The 12,526-nt window shown below is 51.2% G+C and overlaps 3 protein-coding genes across 8 annotated transcripts in view; 2 read left to right on the top strand and 1 right to left on the bottom strand.

Moving 5' to 3' along the window:
* Positions 1-4: 4 nt before the first annotated feature.
* Tmod4 (tropomodulin 4) lies at positions 5-6,118 on the top strand. Of its 3 annotated transcripts, XM_050124636.1 has the most exons (9): positions 1,804-2,899; positions 3,063-3,219; positions 3,624-3,740; positions 4,239-4,328; positions 4,485-4,615; positions 4,698-4,805; positions 5,172-5,315; positions 5,508-5,652; positions 6,001-6,118. In XM_050124636.1, exons 1-9 carry the CDS (start codon positions 2,777-2,779, stop codon positions 6,021-6,023), a joined length of 1,038 nt encoding a protein of 345 aa, XP_049980593.1. In that variant the 5' UTR covers positions 1,804-2,776; the 3' UTR covers positions 6,024-6,118. The 3 variants fall into 3 exon arrangements, with proteins under 3 accessions (XP_049980592.1, XP_049980591.1, XP_049980593.1); XM_050124635.1 differs by lacking the exons at positions 5,508-5,652; positions 6,001-6,118 and adding an exon at positions 5-1,786 and having other exon boundaries at positions 2,739-2,899; positions 4,698-5,309; XM_050124634.1 differs by lacking the exons at positions 5,508-5,652; positions 6,001-6,118 and having other exon boundaries at positions 1,802-2,899; positions 4,698-5,309.
* Positions 6,119-6,616: 498 nt separating this feature from the next.
* Positions 6,617-10,664, bottom strand: Scnm1 (sodium channel modifier 1). 4 transcript variants are annotated; one of them, XM_050124640.1, is made up of 7 exons: positions 10,016-10,664; positions 9,262-9,332; positions 8,924-9,012; positions 8,722-8,816; positions 8,533-8,621; positions 7,729-7,908; positions 6,617-6,765 (listed from the first exon to the last, which is right to left on the bottom strand). In XM_050124640.1, exons 2-7 carry the CDS (start codon positions 9,276-9,278, stop codon positions 6,666-6,668), a joined length of 570 nt encoding a protein of 189 aa, XP_049980597.1. In that variant the 5' UTR covers positions 9,279-9,332; positions 10,016-10,664; the 3' UTR covers positions 6,617-6,665. The 4 variants fall into 4 exon arrangements, with proteins under 4 accessions (XP_049980597.1, XP_049980599.1, XP_049980596.1 ...); XM_050124642.1 differs by lacking the exon at positions 10,016-10,664 and adding an exon at positions 9,775-9,895; XM_050124639.1 differs by lacking the exon at positions 10,016-10,664 and adding an exon at positions 9,687-9,832 and having other exon boundaries at positions 7,729-8,012.
* Lysmd1 (LysM domain containing 1) overlaps positions 9,959-12,526 on the top strand; it is a 6,249-nt gene continuing 3,681 nt past the window's right edge. The window contains exons 1-2 of the mRNA XM_050124637.1: positions 9,959-10,056; positions 10,592-10,839. Coding sequence (XP_049980594.1) covers positions 9,969-10,056; positions 10,592-10,839 — 336 coding nt within the window. The 5' untranslated portion in view covers positions 9,959-9,968. The remainder of the gene's footprint in view (positions 10,057-10,591; positions 10,840-12,526) is intronic.

Genomic DNA, 12,526 nt, shown 5'->3' with positions numbered 1-12,526 from the left:
CCCCCTCAGCCTTGTATGTTTTCTCCCTCTTTCCCTTCCTCTTCTTTTTCCTCTCTTTTTTAAGACAGGGGTCTCTAGCCTAGGCTGGCCTCAGGATCTCCCTGCCTTTGCCTCCCAAGTGCTAGACTTTGTCTTGGCTGTCACACCTTTTTTATTGTTTTATAGCACTTTTTATGAACTTTCAAACCACCTTGTTATTTTTTTTCAAATCTCCACACGGGGCTTCTCTGTGTAGCCCTGGCTGTCCTGGAATTCGCTCTGTAGACCAGGCTGGTCTTGAACTCACAGAGATCCACCTGCCTCTGCCTCCTGAGTGTTGGGATTAAAGGTCTGTGCCACCACCGCCCAGCCTTGTTTCTTTATTTTTAGAACAGAAGTTCTTACTAAATTGTCCTGGCTAGTTTCAGACTCCTGGGCTCAGGCAGTCCTTCAGCCTCAACCTTCCAAGTTCTAGGCCTAGAGGCAAAATCGCAGTCCCTGCTCTGTCTTTTATTAGTACATATGTATTATACAAAGTAATTGGCTTCATAAAGATGCTTTTGTTTGATCCTGTCAAATATTTTTATTGTTATCCAGGCAAATGTAAACTTGATCCTGTCCCTTGGGGGAACCTGACAGAGGCTCCGTACTGACTCTACTTAGGTGTAAAGGTTCCTTTAAGAGACAGGCTCCACCCGCTCCCGCTCTCTTTCTGCTATGTCTTTTCCTCTCTCTCTTCCTCTCTCTCTCTCTCTCTCTCTCTCTCTCCCCCCCCCTTCCCAGTAAACTTCCCTCTCATTTAAGCTCTGATGGCGTGTTTGTCTCCTGCCATATGATCCATGGTCCCATCTCGCACTGCATGTCATTACATGGGTTGTCCATATTTAATTCTAAAGTATTTGTTCTTTCAACTAAAGTTAGATACCAAATCAAAATCCTTACTTGAGAGAGCGTGTGTTTGTGGGTGGTGCGCAGATGCCACCAGTGTCTTCTGTAATTCCCTCTCCTCCTGAGTCTGGGGCCATGCTTTCTAGGCTATCAGAAGCCAGCAGCCTCCAGTGATCCTCTGTCTCTGCCACCCACAGAAGCTGGGGTACAACATGTGTGAAATGACCAGCTTGTTACATGGGTGCAGGAATGGCAACTCCAGTCCTCACAATTGTACAGCGAAGAACCACTTGAGCCATCTCTAGCTCCCACACCCCTTTAAAAAAATGTTTTGTAGCCAGGAAGTAGTAGCAAATGCCTTTAATTCCAGCAATTGAAAGGCAGTGGCAAGTAACTCTCTGTGAGTTCGAGGCCAGCCTGGTCTACAGAACGAGTTCCAGGACAGCCAGGGCGACACAGAGAAACCTGTCTCAAAAAAAAAAAAAAAAAAAAACGAAAACAAAACAAAAGGTTTTGCTATCGTTCTCCATGTTGTAGCAGCCCTGCCCCAGCCTCCCCTGTGGCGGGAATACGGGTGTGAGGCACTGTCTGTCTGCACTGACATACCACCCCATGTTTGGTGCTTTGAACGGAGCAGGAGCAGGCACCGCACAGTGGGAGTCATCTGATTCTCCCCTGGAGGACTCTGCTCATAGGGAAAGAGAAGGTGTCATGGCTGGTACTGGCCACTAGAGGCTCTCAGGGCTGGGCAAGGTATGGGGTCTGTGTATATGTGATCTCCCACCACTCCCCACCTGGCCAGAGCTAAAATAATAAAATGCTGAGCTCACTGTTCCCCCACTCTCTCCCCCGGCACCAGACTCCTCCTGCTGACCGGACGGTGCCCTAGTAGAACAGACGGACCAACTGACAAGGGGAGGTGAGAGGTGGCAGCTAGGACTGGTGGGTGGGAAAAGAGGGGTCTTCTGGGTGAGGGCCTGGTGGGTGATAGGAAGGAAGAGTGGCCCCAGGGGAAGTGAGCTGGTGTGTCCTTGCCTCTGTCACTCTGTATGTTTCTGCGACGTCCCTGTCCTGACTCTCTGCGGCTTATGTTGCTAATGTCTCCCTTTCAGGATCATCTTCCATGTTAAGCATGATGTGTATGTAGAGGTTGGGAGCGTTTTCCACACAGTAAAAGGCTGCAAGCTTACTCGTCCCACTACCCCATTTAGAAGGCTTTGTTGTTTTTGTCCAGAGCTCTGGTGTCACCTTTCTGGTGACAGATTATGGGAACCGAATGCCTTCTGAGGCCATATTGCCCTTCTCCCAATCTGGAAGTGCCCCAGCTTCTAAGCCTTACTTTCCCCTCACAGTTTAGAATTTTAGCAAAGACAAAAAGTAAGATCTTGGTCCTTTACAATAAAGGAGGAAATGAGAAATGGCATAGGAGGCCGCCAATCCAACCCAGCCATTCTCCTCACTTACCAGTTTTGGAAGAGGCCTGGGTGTTGGGGAAGAGAGGAGGAATTTCCCTGGAGCTCTCTGTCACCCCCTCCCACCTTTCAGTGGGAACTGGGCATGCAGCCAGCTGTGCTGGCAGGGCCTCCAGCAGCTGTGTCAGGGCAAGAGACACTGTCGGGTAAAGTAGGGGAGGACCCTGCCAGCTTTTCTCCATCACAGTGGGTGCACAGACCCAGCCTGGAGCTTAGACTCCCCAGCCAGAATGGCTGCAAAGTGCAGGAACCAGGAAGGAAACTGTAACAATGAACGGTCTAATCTTTCCATCCACAGTAGACCCTGGTCTCCAAGGTGTCTAGCTCAGTGTTCTAACCATGGCTGGACTTCTGTGTCCTCAGTGTCCATGTTCAACACCTTTTCCCATATCCCTCCAGGCTGAGTGGCGCACGGTGGGGAAGGGGTAGGGGCCACCATGTCATCATATCAGAAGGAACTGGAGAAATACAGAGACATAGATGAAGATGAGATCCTAAGGACCTTGAGCCCCGAGGAGCTGGAACAGCTGGACTGTGAGCTACAAGAAATGGACCCTGAGGTAGGGGCACCAGCACAGGGACCGGAGCATCCCTACACATGCGGGAAGGAGTGGATGCTGGGTGGCTGTGACCGGGGCTACCAATAGGACCTGGAATCCTAGAAGGGCCAGGGAAAAGATGTCTGGAGAGTGCCTGATTTGTTCCCCAAAACTCATTCCTAAGAATATGCTCCTGCCAGCTGGACTGAGACAACGTGACCAGACAAAGAAGAGTCCAACAGGGCCACTAGACCGAGATGCCCTGTTGCAGTACCTGGAGCAACAGGCACTAGAAGTCAAGGAGCGTGATGACTTGGTGCCCTTCACTGGCGAGAAGAAAGGTATGGGCACCCTAACATCTATGCCCTACAGGAAGCAAATGGCTGTCCCTGGCACCTTTCCGTTAGCTCCCCTCCCCTTTCCAGCAGCCATCTGTCAGGAACTCCAGTGCTGGACACCTGCATGCTAGTTTGTTCTCTTCGATTTTTGTTTTCAAATTTTTTTTTTTTTTGAGGTAGGATCTCACTGTGTAGCCCAGGTTGGCTAGCTCAGCTTACCAAATGCTGGGATTGCAGACACACACTGCCTCACCAGCATGTATGTACTCTTCAGTTTTTCCGAGAGTGGAGAGGACAGGACTCAAGGGTCCTGTGCTTGTGGAGAATTCAGGCTTCAGTCTGACCCCACATGGAGAAAGAAAGGAAGGTGGATGCTCTTCCTGAACTGTCCTTCATCTCTCTATCAGGGAAACCCTATATTCAGCCCAAGAGGGAAATCCCAGCAGAGGAGCAGATTACGCTAGAGCCCGAGCTGGAGGAGGCACTGTCCCATGCTACAGATGCTGAGATGTGTGACATTGCAGGTGAGCAGCCGGGAAGTCAAGGAAGGTGGGAGGATGGGGCTTGTGCCATCTTTACCTTGATACAGAACTAAAGGGAAAAGTCCAAGCCAGAACATGGACATCTGAGAAAGCCTAAGGCAGTGATTTTTAACTTTTATTTGTTTGCTTGTACACTGGTTCATTCTTTTTTTTTTTTTTTAATTTAATAAGTTAACATCCCAGGAGTAACCTTCCAGGGATTGTGAAGGCAGATGAGGGTGGAACTCTGGCTGAAAGCAGCAGAGGATCTTGTCTGCAGACAGGCCTCACCCTCTAGCGGCTCAAGGAGCTCCCTGAGCCCTCTCAGGTTCTAGAAATCACTCCAAGGCAGGTGCATGGAAGAGATTCCTGGAGCTGAGGGAGGGTGAGAAACTCCGCAAGAGTGGACGGTCAGGCTGTAGAACTGCTTCAGGAGAGAGGCAGGAGGCAGGCCTGTGGCAGGTGCCTTAACTGCCACATCCCTCTGCTTACCATCACCAGCCATCCTGGGCATGTACACACTGATGAGCAACAAGCAATACTACGATGCCATCTGCAGCGGGGAGATCTGTAACACCGAAGGCATTAGCAGTGAGTGTGCTGGGGGAGCATGCCACCCCGACCCCTTGAGCTCCGGGGGCTGAGGAGGCTCCAGTGTGAGACATGCTGCATGAAGGTTTAGAGGGCCAGTGGGGAGATGGAGTGAGGGATATGTTGGGGTTCCCTCTCGGCTCTTATCCCCACCAGGTGTGGTACAGCCTGACAAGTATAAGCCAGTACCAGATGAACCCCCAAATCCCACAAACATCGAGGAAATGCTAAAGAGAGTGCGGAGTAATGACAAAGAGCTGGAGGAAGTGAACCTCAATAACATACAGGTATCTGACCCCCACCCCCAAATTGTAGCAGGGATAGCTGTGGAGGCATGAGGGTCTTTAGTCCCCATCCTGTGTCCCTTAGGACATCCCGATACCCGTGCTCAGTGAGTTATGTGAAGCAATGAAGACTAACACCTATGTCCGGAGCTTCAGTCTGGTGGCCACAAAGAGTGGTGACCCCATCGCCAATGTAAGGCTGGCTGCTGTCCCCAGTCCTCTTCCCATACCCTGTCATGCACTCCTGGCAAGGGCTGTCTTTCTGGTCACACTAGGGGGTGCTGTTCCCATCATGAGTTATATGGCAGCCCTCAGAGAGCCCCTACCCTTACCTCTCTGGCTCACAACTCTGAAGTTCCAAGGCATTTCCCCCAAAACAACCTTCTCTAGTAGCTTCGGTCCCGCCAGTGATCTTAACCTTCACGCTTTCACCAACTCCCCAACCCTGGCTCCTCAGGGAACTGCAAAGGGCTGTGTCCCTCCTGCTCCCCTTCTGCCTCTCCTCAGTCACCTACGAACCTGTCCCCAACCCTAACTAACACAAGCCCCTACCACCCAGGCGGTAGCTGACATGTTGCGTGAGAACCGTAGTCTCCAGAGCCTGAACATTGAATCCAACTTCATCAGCAGCACAGGGCTCATGGCTGTGCTGAAGGCAGTTCGGGAGAACGCCACTCTTACCGAGCTCCGTGTAGACAACCAGGTCAGCATTCCTTCCCCAGGGTCACTCATCCAGCTAACACCCACTGAGTTCCTCCCTGGGCAGCTTATTGGGCAGCAAGGGGACCAGCACTGCCTTCACCTACTCTAGAGAAACAAGCCTCATAACTTCCCTGAGGCCCGTGGCTGGGCTCAACAACCATAGGTTTCTGACAGCTTCTGCCTCTCTCCTCAGCGCCAATGGCCTGGTGATGCAGTGGAGATGGAAATGGCCACTGTGTTGGAGCAGTGCCCCTCTATTGTGCGCTTCGGGTACCACTTTACACAACAGGGACCACGAGCTCGGGCGGCCCAGGCCATGACCCGGAACAACGAGCTGCGTAAGTAGCTGTGGAGCCCGTGTAGAGACGAGATGGGCACTGAAAACAGACTTAGTGACGGAGGCTTGGGTAGCTGGCACACACACGCGGAGAGGAATGAGCGAGAAACAGATACAAAGTCCATCTTCCCCCAGCACACATCTGTAGAGAAGTGGGTGGGAGCTCGGCATGACAGTACCGCCCAGAAACACATCCTCTTATTTCCCAGTGTGTTCTTGATTTGTTGTTAACATGGGACAGGCCCCTCAGGTGGCATGGGGCAGCAGTTTATAGTCTAAGGAAAGGGGAAGAGAAACACGCCCTTGCCAAAACCAGAGATGAAGCTGTGTCACCGTTCTCCCCTGATAGGTCGCCAGCAAAAGAAGAGATAGCGTCACCCTTCCTTCTGCTAACAAGAGATGAGAGCCCTGGACACATAAGTCCTCATCTCTCTTCCCTTTCCTGTAAATAAAATCCCTTTTGTTCACGCCGCCTGTCTCCTTCCTTGGGTTGGGGTGGGAATCTTGGCGCTACCCCTCAAGGGTTACTGCCAGTTCATCAAGGGATTATTTATACTCTGGGGATCAACAGGCAGGGAGGTTCAGGTTACTAGGAGGAGGGGGAGTTCTGTTCCTTGTGTTCCCCATAAATCTGCCAAAGGCTTCAGTCTCTTCCCAGGGCACTTGGCCGCAGTGCTCTCTGCAGACAGAGGTGGCCAGAGCTTCTGTGCCATCCACATGTGAGTTGAAGGAAAGGGACTGAGGGTGGAGGTGGGGAGGGAGTCAGACTACACCAAGGGCAGGGACCTCCTCCTGACAGACTTATTAATAGGGCACCGGGCTGAATGCAGCTGACGCTTGGCAAGGCTTTGGTAGAGAGTGGGGGAGGGGTCAGAGTGTGGTGAGCCATGGACACTGCAGGAAAGGAGTGGCCAGGCTGAGATGAACAGATTTGAAATCCTAAGGTCGAACAAGGACCATTAGGCTCCCAGAACAACTACAGTTTATCTGTGGAAGAAATGGGTAGAGGGGTTGTTAGTCCACGGGGAGATCAGGGGGCTCGTCCTCATCCGAGTCAAATTCAACATTCTCATCTTTTATCCATCGGCCTTGTCCATCTGGGACCCATCCCGAGCTGGAAACATCAGAGAAAAGACAATAGGTCAGGAGAGAGGTCTTTTAGTTTGTTTGTTTATCGAGACAGGGTTTCTCAGTGTAGCTCTGGAGTCTGTCCTGGCACTCACTCGCTTCTGTAGACCAGGCTGGCCTCAAACTCAGAGATTCGCCTCCCACCCAGATCCGAATAATCACAAAGAAACTATATTAATTACAGCACCGTTTAGCCAATGTCTCAGGTGTATTTCTAGCTAGCTCTTACATCTTAAATTAACCCATTTCTATCAAGCTGTGTATCACACAGCTGTGGCCCACTGGTAGGCAATAGGCACTTTCTCCTTCAGCAGTTACACGGTGTCTCCCTGACTCCGCCTACACTCTCTCTCTTTCTCTTTGAATTTTTTTTTTTTTTTTTTGGTTTTTCGAGACAGGGTTTCTCTGTGGCTTTAGAGCCTGTCCTGGAACTAGCTCTGTAGACCAGGCTGGTCTCGAACTCACAGAGATCCACCTGCCTCTGCCTCCTGAGTGCTGGGATTAAAGGCGTGTGCCACCATCGCCCGGCTTCTCTCTTTGAATTTCCAGCCTGGCTTTGCTCTGCTAAGCCACTGACGGAAACAGCTTTATTCATTAACCACTTAGGTAATAAAACATATTCACAGCATACAGAGGAGAATCCTACATCATTCTCTGCCTCCCAAGTGCTGGGATTAAAGGTGTGTGTCACCACTGCCCAGCAGAGAAGAATTTTATGAATAAGGTTCATGGTGCTGAGTCCCAACCCTGGAACCCACAGGGTAGAAAGAAAGGACCCAACCCCCATAGGTCGCCTTCTGACTTACACAAGTGTACCCCAACATAAATAAATAAATGTAATTTAAATAAAAAGTTACTGGTGATTTTAAAAAAAGCAGCTGGATTGGTTTGAAAAGGGTGGGTCAGGGAAAATTGAAGGCAACCCAAAGAATGTGATTGGCGGACTAACCTTCGAAGGGTAAGGTAATGGTTCAGAATTCGTCGTTTTGTGGGGCTCATGGGAGCAGATGACTCTTTGGCATGCGATCCTGCATTAGGTTCGGGTTCCCTATTGGTCTTTGCACTCTGGAGTCCAACCTCTGGGGCTGGCAAAGGAGAACTGGAGACAGAGGGAGCAGGGGCTTCCGGTCTGTGTAGAGAAGAACCCAAGTCTTGCAATGCATTGGAAGGAAAGCAGCAGTTGCCGTGCCTCCCAAGCCCTCAGAGCAGTGCTTCCTGAGCTGAGCTCCTGAACTGAGACAGGGAACAGAGTCTTACTATGCACCCAGGGCTGCCGGCTGACGAGGAACTCACTCTGTAGACCAGAATGGCCTTGAACTCACAGAGACCTGCCTGCTGGGATTAAAGGCGTGCGCCACCGCCGCCCAGTTCAAAGTCACTAGTCTCCACTTTCTAAAATTCATCTTAAAAGTCATAAACTATCATTTGTCTGTCTTTCTTTTTTAAATATTTACTTATTATATAGACAATATTCTGTCAGAGTGTATGTCTGCACACCAGAAGAGGGCACCAGACCTCTTTACAGATGGTTGTGAGCCACCATGTGGTTGCTGGGAATTGAACTCAGGACCTTTGGAAGAGCAGGCAATGCTCTTAACCTCTGAGCCATCTCTCTAGCTCCCTCATTGTTCTTTAAACATCTCCACAATACAGTAAATATTACTATTGCTCAGAATACACTTTGGAGAGTAATAACTTTAGAGGCATCTACTTCCTTCTACCCTTTCCCACTCGGGTGTCCAAGTCCACAGACCTGTGTTTCCTCCGGCAGCAGCTGTTATAGTGGGGAGCTCTGTGCAGAGCACTCTGCGTGATCAATCGGGTCTGGGTTAGCAAAGGCGCCTGTTTAGGGCAGAAAGAGACAGATCAGAGCTGCGAGAGCAAAGGTCCCTTCAGGTTTGGAGCACGCAATACAGCCGGAACACCTGACCCACTCTCGCACCTCAGCTTTGGTTTCTGTCTTCAGGTCTTTCTGCTGCCTTGGATTTTGCTCTGTTTCCTTGCCTGCCTGCTTTTTGCCATAGAAGAGCTTCAGACCTGAAAAGCAAAGGGGATGCAAAGCACAACAGCAGGGGGTTTGCTAAACGAAACGTCCCGAGTTTATTCTCCATCATTCTTCCCTCCCCTCCTTCCCCTATACTTACTGGACAGATGCTTCTTGCCTGCACGGTGGGCAGTCAGCATGGCCAGGGTATCCAGTACTGGGCGATGGGGGCAGATGGCACACGCAAAGCTACGGAAAGGAGAAGTGAAGTGAATGATAAACCCGTGCGAGTTCCAGAGCTCGGGTGGGGCTGTTCCTGCTGGAGCAGGGGCTCCGTCTGTCAAAGCACTCCACTAACGCCCAGGTCTCCCGCTCTCCGCCTCTTCCAATCGCCACTTCCTACCAAAAAATCCTACCATACTCCTGAACTACTCAGTAACAAAAGTCTGTTGAGCCTCTGATCGCAATCCCCAGGCTTGATCCACCCTTCACGCTCACCGTCCATCCCGCAGCATCAGCGCCTCATCCTCTGGGATGTAGCTGGCCAGCAAGTCTCCAACCCGTCGTTTCTGCAGAGAGCAGGACAGGAGAAATGAGTAAGTGGGATGGATGAAAGGGATAAGGAGTCAAATGGAACGGGGCCATGCAGACCATAGGGTAAGAAGGAGGCATCACTCAGTTCTGGTCCCCTAACAGTGCAGCTGAATCTGAGCAGTCTCTCAGTCTCTCTCTCTCTCCCCCTCCCTCTCTCTTTGGTTTTTCGCGACAGGGTTTCTCTGTATAGCCTTCTTGGCTGTCGTAGAACTAGTTGTGTAGACCAGGCTGGCCTCGAACCTCAAACTCTGCTTTTGCCTCCCAAGTGCTGGGATTAAAGGCGTGAGCCACCATTTGACCGTGGTCTGAATCACACTAGGGCTTCTTACTTTTAGCACATTGAGCTGACTCCAGTCGTCCCCTTCCCTCTTGAAAGACATCGCAACTGTGAGTCCCAGAAATAATAAATTCTCCTACTTCGCTTCTCCTTCAGGCCACCGTAGGAAGAGCAGGTTATCGCTTTCTCTGCTTCCTGTCTTTTTCAAGTTGAGCCTGTACTTCCGAGGATGCATTTCCACGCACGCAACGCGCGAGCCGGAAGACCCGCCTCCAGCGCCCTGAGGGGGCCTGCATTTCCTCTGACGCCCTGAGGACGCTTTGCCTCTTGGGAAATGAAGTCTTTTAGTTATTATTTTTTCCTATTTTTCGAAGAGCTTACCGTTCACCTGAATACAGGCCCGCGCATCTCGAAGGATCCAGGTATTTGGAGACCAGGAGCCTGAATGCGGAGCCGGCGTTTCGGGGTGGGACACCCCGATGTGGAGTGAGGCTTCGGGAGTCTCAGTGGACTGTGTACTGCGAACTCTCGCAATCCTCAGGCTCAGCGCCCGCAGCCACAACCCACCTGGGTGGGCCTGATTTGGAGCCGAGAGGATGGGGGCGCTCCCGGCGGCCTGGCTGCGGGAGGTGGGGGCACACTGAGGGAAGCGTGTTGGTGAGGGAGTCTAGGGTTCAGAGGTCAGAGATCAGGCTTGCGAGGAGTTGGAGGGGGGCGTCGAAAGTCGAGGGGGGCAGCGACTGACAACTCAGGCAAGATATTTATGAGTAAGGGGCTTGAGGAAGGAGAGATGTAACCGGTCTGGCAACCTTCTTCGGGTACGGGCTGTGACCCCGTGCTCGCTCGGTAAGCAGCAGAAAGAGGAGGAAGACCGATGTAGTCTCTCGAGAGCGAGGAGACTGAAGAGAAACGAGAGAACGGAAAAGGAATTCCCTGAATCTCTATTCCTTGCGTTAGGCTCTCACTGTTGGCCACGGAGCCAAGCTTTCCTCAGTTGTGACCGTAGGTCTTGGCATCTCGAGGAGATGGCTTCTCCCTCTAGACAGCCCCCACTCGGGGGGTCAGGGCTGCTGCAAGGGAGCCGTGCTCGTTCTTATGGAAGCCTGGTACAATCGTCCTGCTCCCCAGTGAGGGAAAGACGCCTGGAGCATCAGCTGAAGCCTGGAGATACCCTGGCTGGACTAGCTCTCAAATATGGGGTGACGGTGAGTCTTCCAAGGATTGGGGATGTGATGCTCATTTAGGAGAGAGTTGTGGCCCGCTAAGCAGGCTTCCCTGACGTTATATTAATTATATTGTGTCTGCTTTGCCCTTCTTACTTGTTTTCACATCTCAGTGCAGTACTATCTAGTTGGGACACATCCGCCCCACTCTCCCAGTGGGAGGAGCAGCTCCTGTGGATTGGGATGGCCGCGGGGGTGGTGGGGTTGGGGGTGGACCTATCAACCTGAGACTTAAGACTGATAACCAGTTAGCCTGCAGGTATGTCTGTTGTATGAGGGTTTCAGGTCCCCTGGAACCGGAGTTAGACGGCTGTGAGCTGTCATGTGGGTTCTGGGAATTGAAGCCGGGTCCTTGGAAGAGCAGCTAGCGCTCTCAACCACTGAGCCGTCTCTGCAGCCCTGGTAACCAGTTTGATGAAGGTCGGATACCTTGAGTGTCAGAGGGAGGTTTCAGTGTCTGGTTTAAGTCACTACCATTAGTCACGCAGAAACACTGGGAGTGGCTAAACCTTTACAGCAAGTCAGGAAGAGTTAGTAGAATTCCCAAAGTGCCTGCTCTAGTTCTTTCCGCGCCAGGGCTGTGCTTCCTTTCCAATGAGGCACAAAACAAGTACCCTCTACATACATTGAGTATTTCTGGTCACACCTAGGAGGAGTTTGATGGGCGTAAAAGTTAAAGCTGTAGCCGTCCCCTCTGTGTCCTGTTTTACTGGTAACAACAAACAGATGTTGAATCTAGACAAATTCCCATGCCTGCTGTACTTAAAGCATTAGAGTAACCCTTCCTGGAGATCAAACATACATGTATACTGATGTGTTCATGTTTAAATCTGTGAGAAATGGAGAAGCAATGGTTATGTAAGGAATAGTCACAAGGAGTGGGAAACCAGGAACTATTTGGAAGTGGGAGTGGATATCAGTTGATGTGGAATTTTGTTTGGCAGGGAGGGTGGATTTTCTAGTCGGTATGTCACTGTGTAGCCTAAGCTGGCCTGGAACTCACAGTGCTCCTGTGTCGTGAGGGCTGAGATGGGTGTGAGCGATGGACGCTGTGGTAGGTTTTCCTCACTATGGGCCTTGAAGATTTAGAAACCTTGCCCTCTGTGTCCCCTTCTACAGGTCTGTCTGACCCAGATGTTTATGTCTTTGACTTCCAGCAGTGCACAAACTCTTTAGGAGCAGAAATAGTTTCCTTTCAACCTTCCGTCTCTAAATTCTGGCCTAGTCTCAATTACATGGAAGTTTAACAGCTATCTGGAAGCTGCCAGGCATGGTGGCGCACACCTTTAATCCCAGCACTCGGGAGGCAGAGGCAGGCATATCTCTGTGGGTTTGAGTCTAGCTTGGTCTATAGAGTGAGTTTTGGGACAGCCAAGCTACCCTGAGAAACCCTGTCTGGAAGGAAGAAGAAAGGATGCCTGAAAGCCAGGCTTGGTGACACAGCCTGACAGCTGGCTCAAAGTTCCAGGCCAGGGCCATACATAGCAAGACCAAGGGAACTGGTGATTTGAAAGTTGTAGCTCAGCCGGGTGGTGGTGGCGCACGCCTTTAATCCCAGCACTCAGGAGGCAGAGGCAGGCGGATCTCTGTGAGTTCGAGACCAGCCTGGTCTACAGAGCTAGTTCCAGGACAGGCTCCAAAACCACAGAGAAACCCTGTCTTGAAAAAC

Source organism: Alexandromys fortis, unplaced genomic scaffold, assembly GCF_014885135.2.
Source record: "Alexandromys fortis isolate MF-2015 unplaced genomic scaffold, M_Fortis_MF-2015_v1.1 scaffold_218, whole genome shotgun sequence".
NCBI classification, from domain to species: Eukaryota; Metazoa; Chordata; class Mammalia; order Rodentia; family Cricetidae; genus Alexandromys; species Alexandromys fortis.
This window is presented reverse-complemented; position numbering and strand designations above follow the sequence as displayed.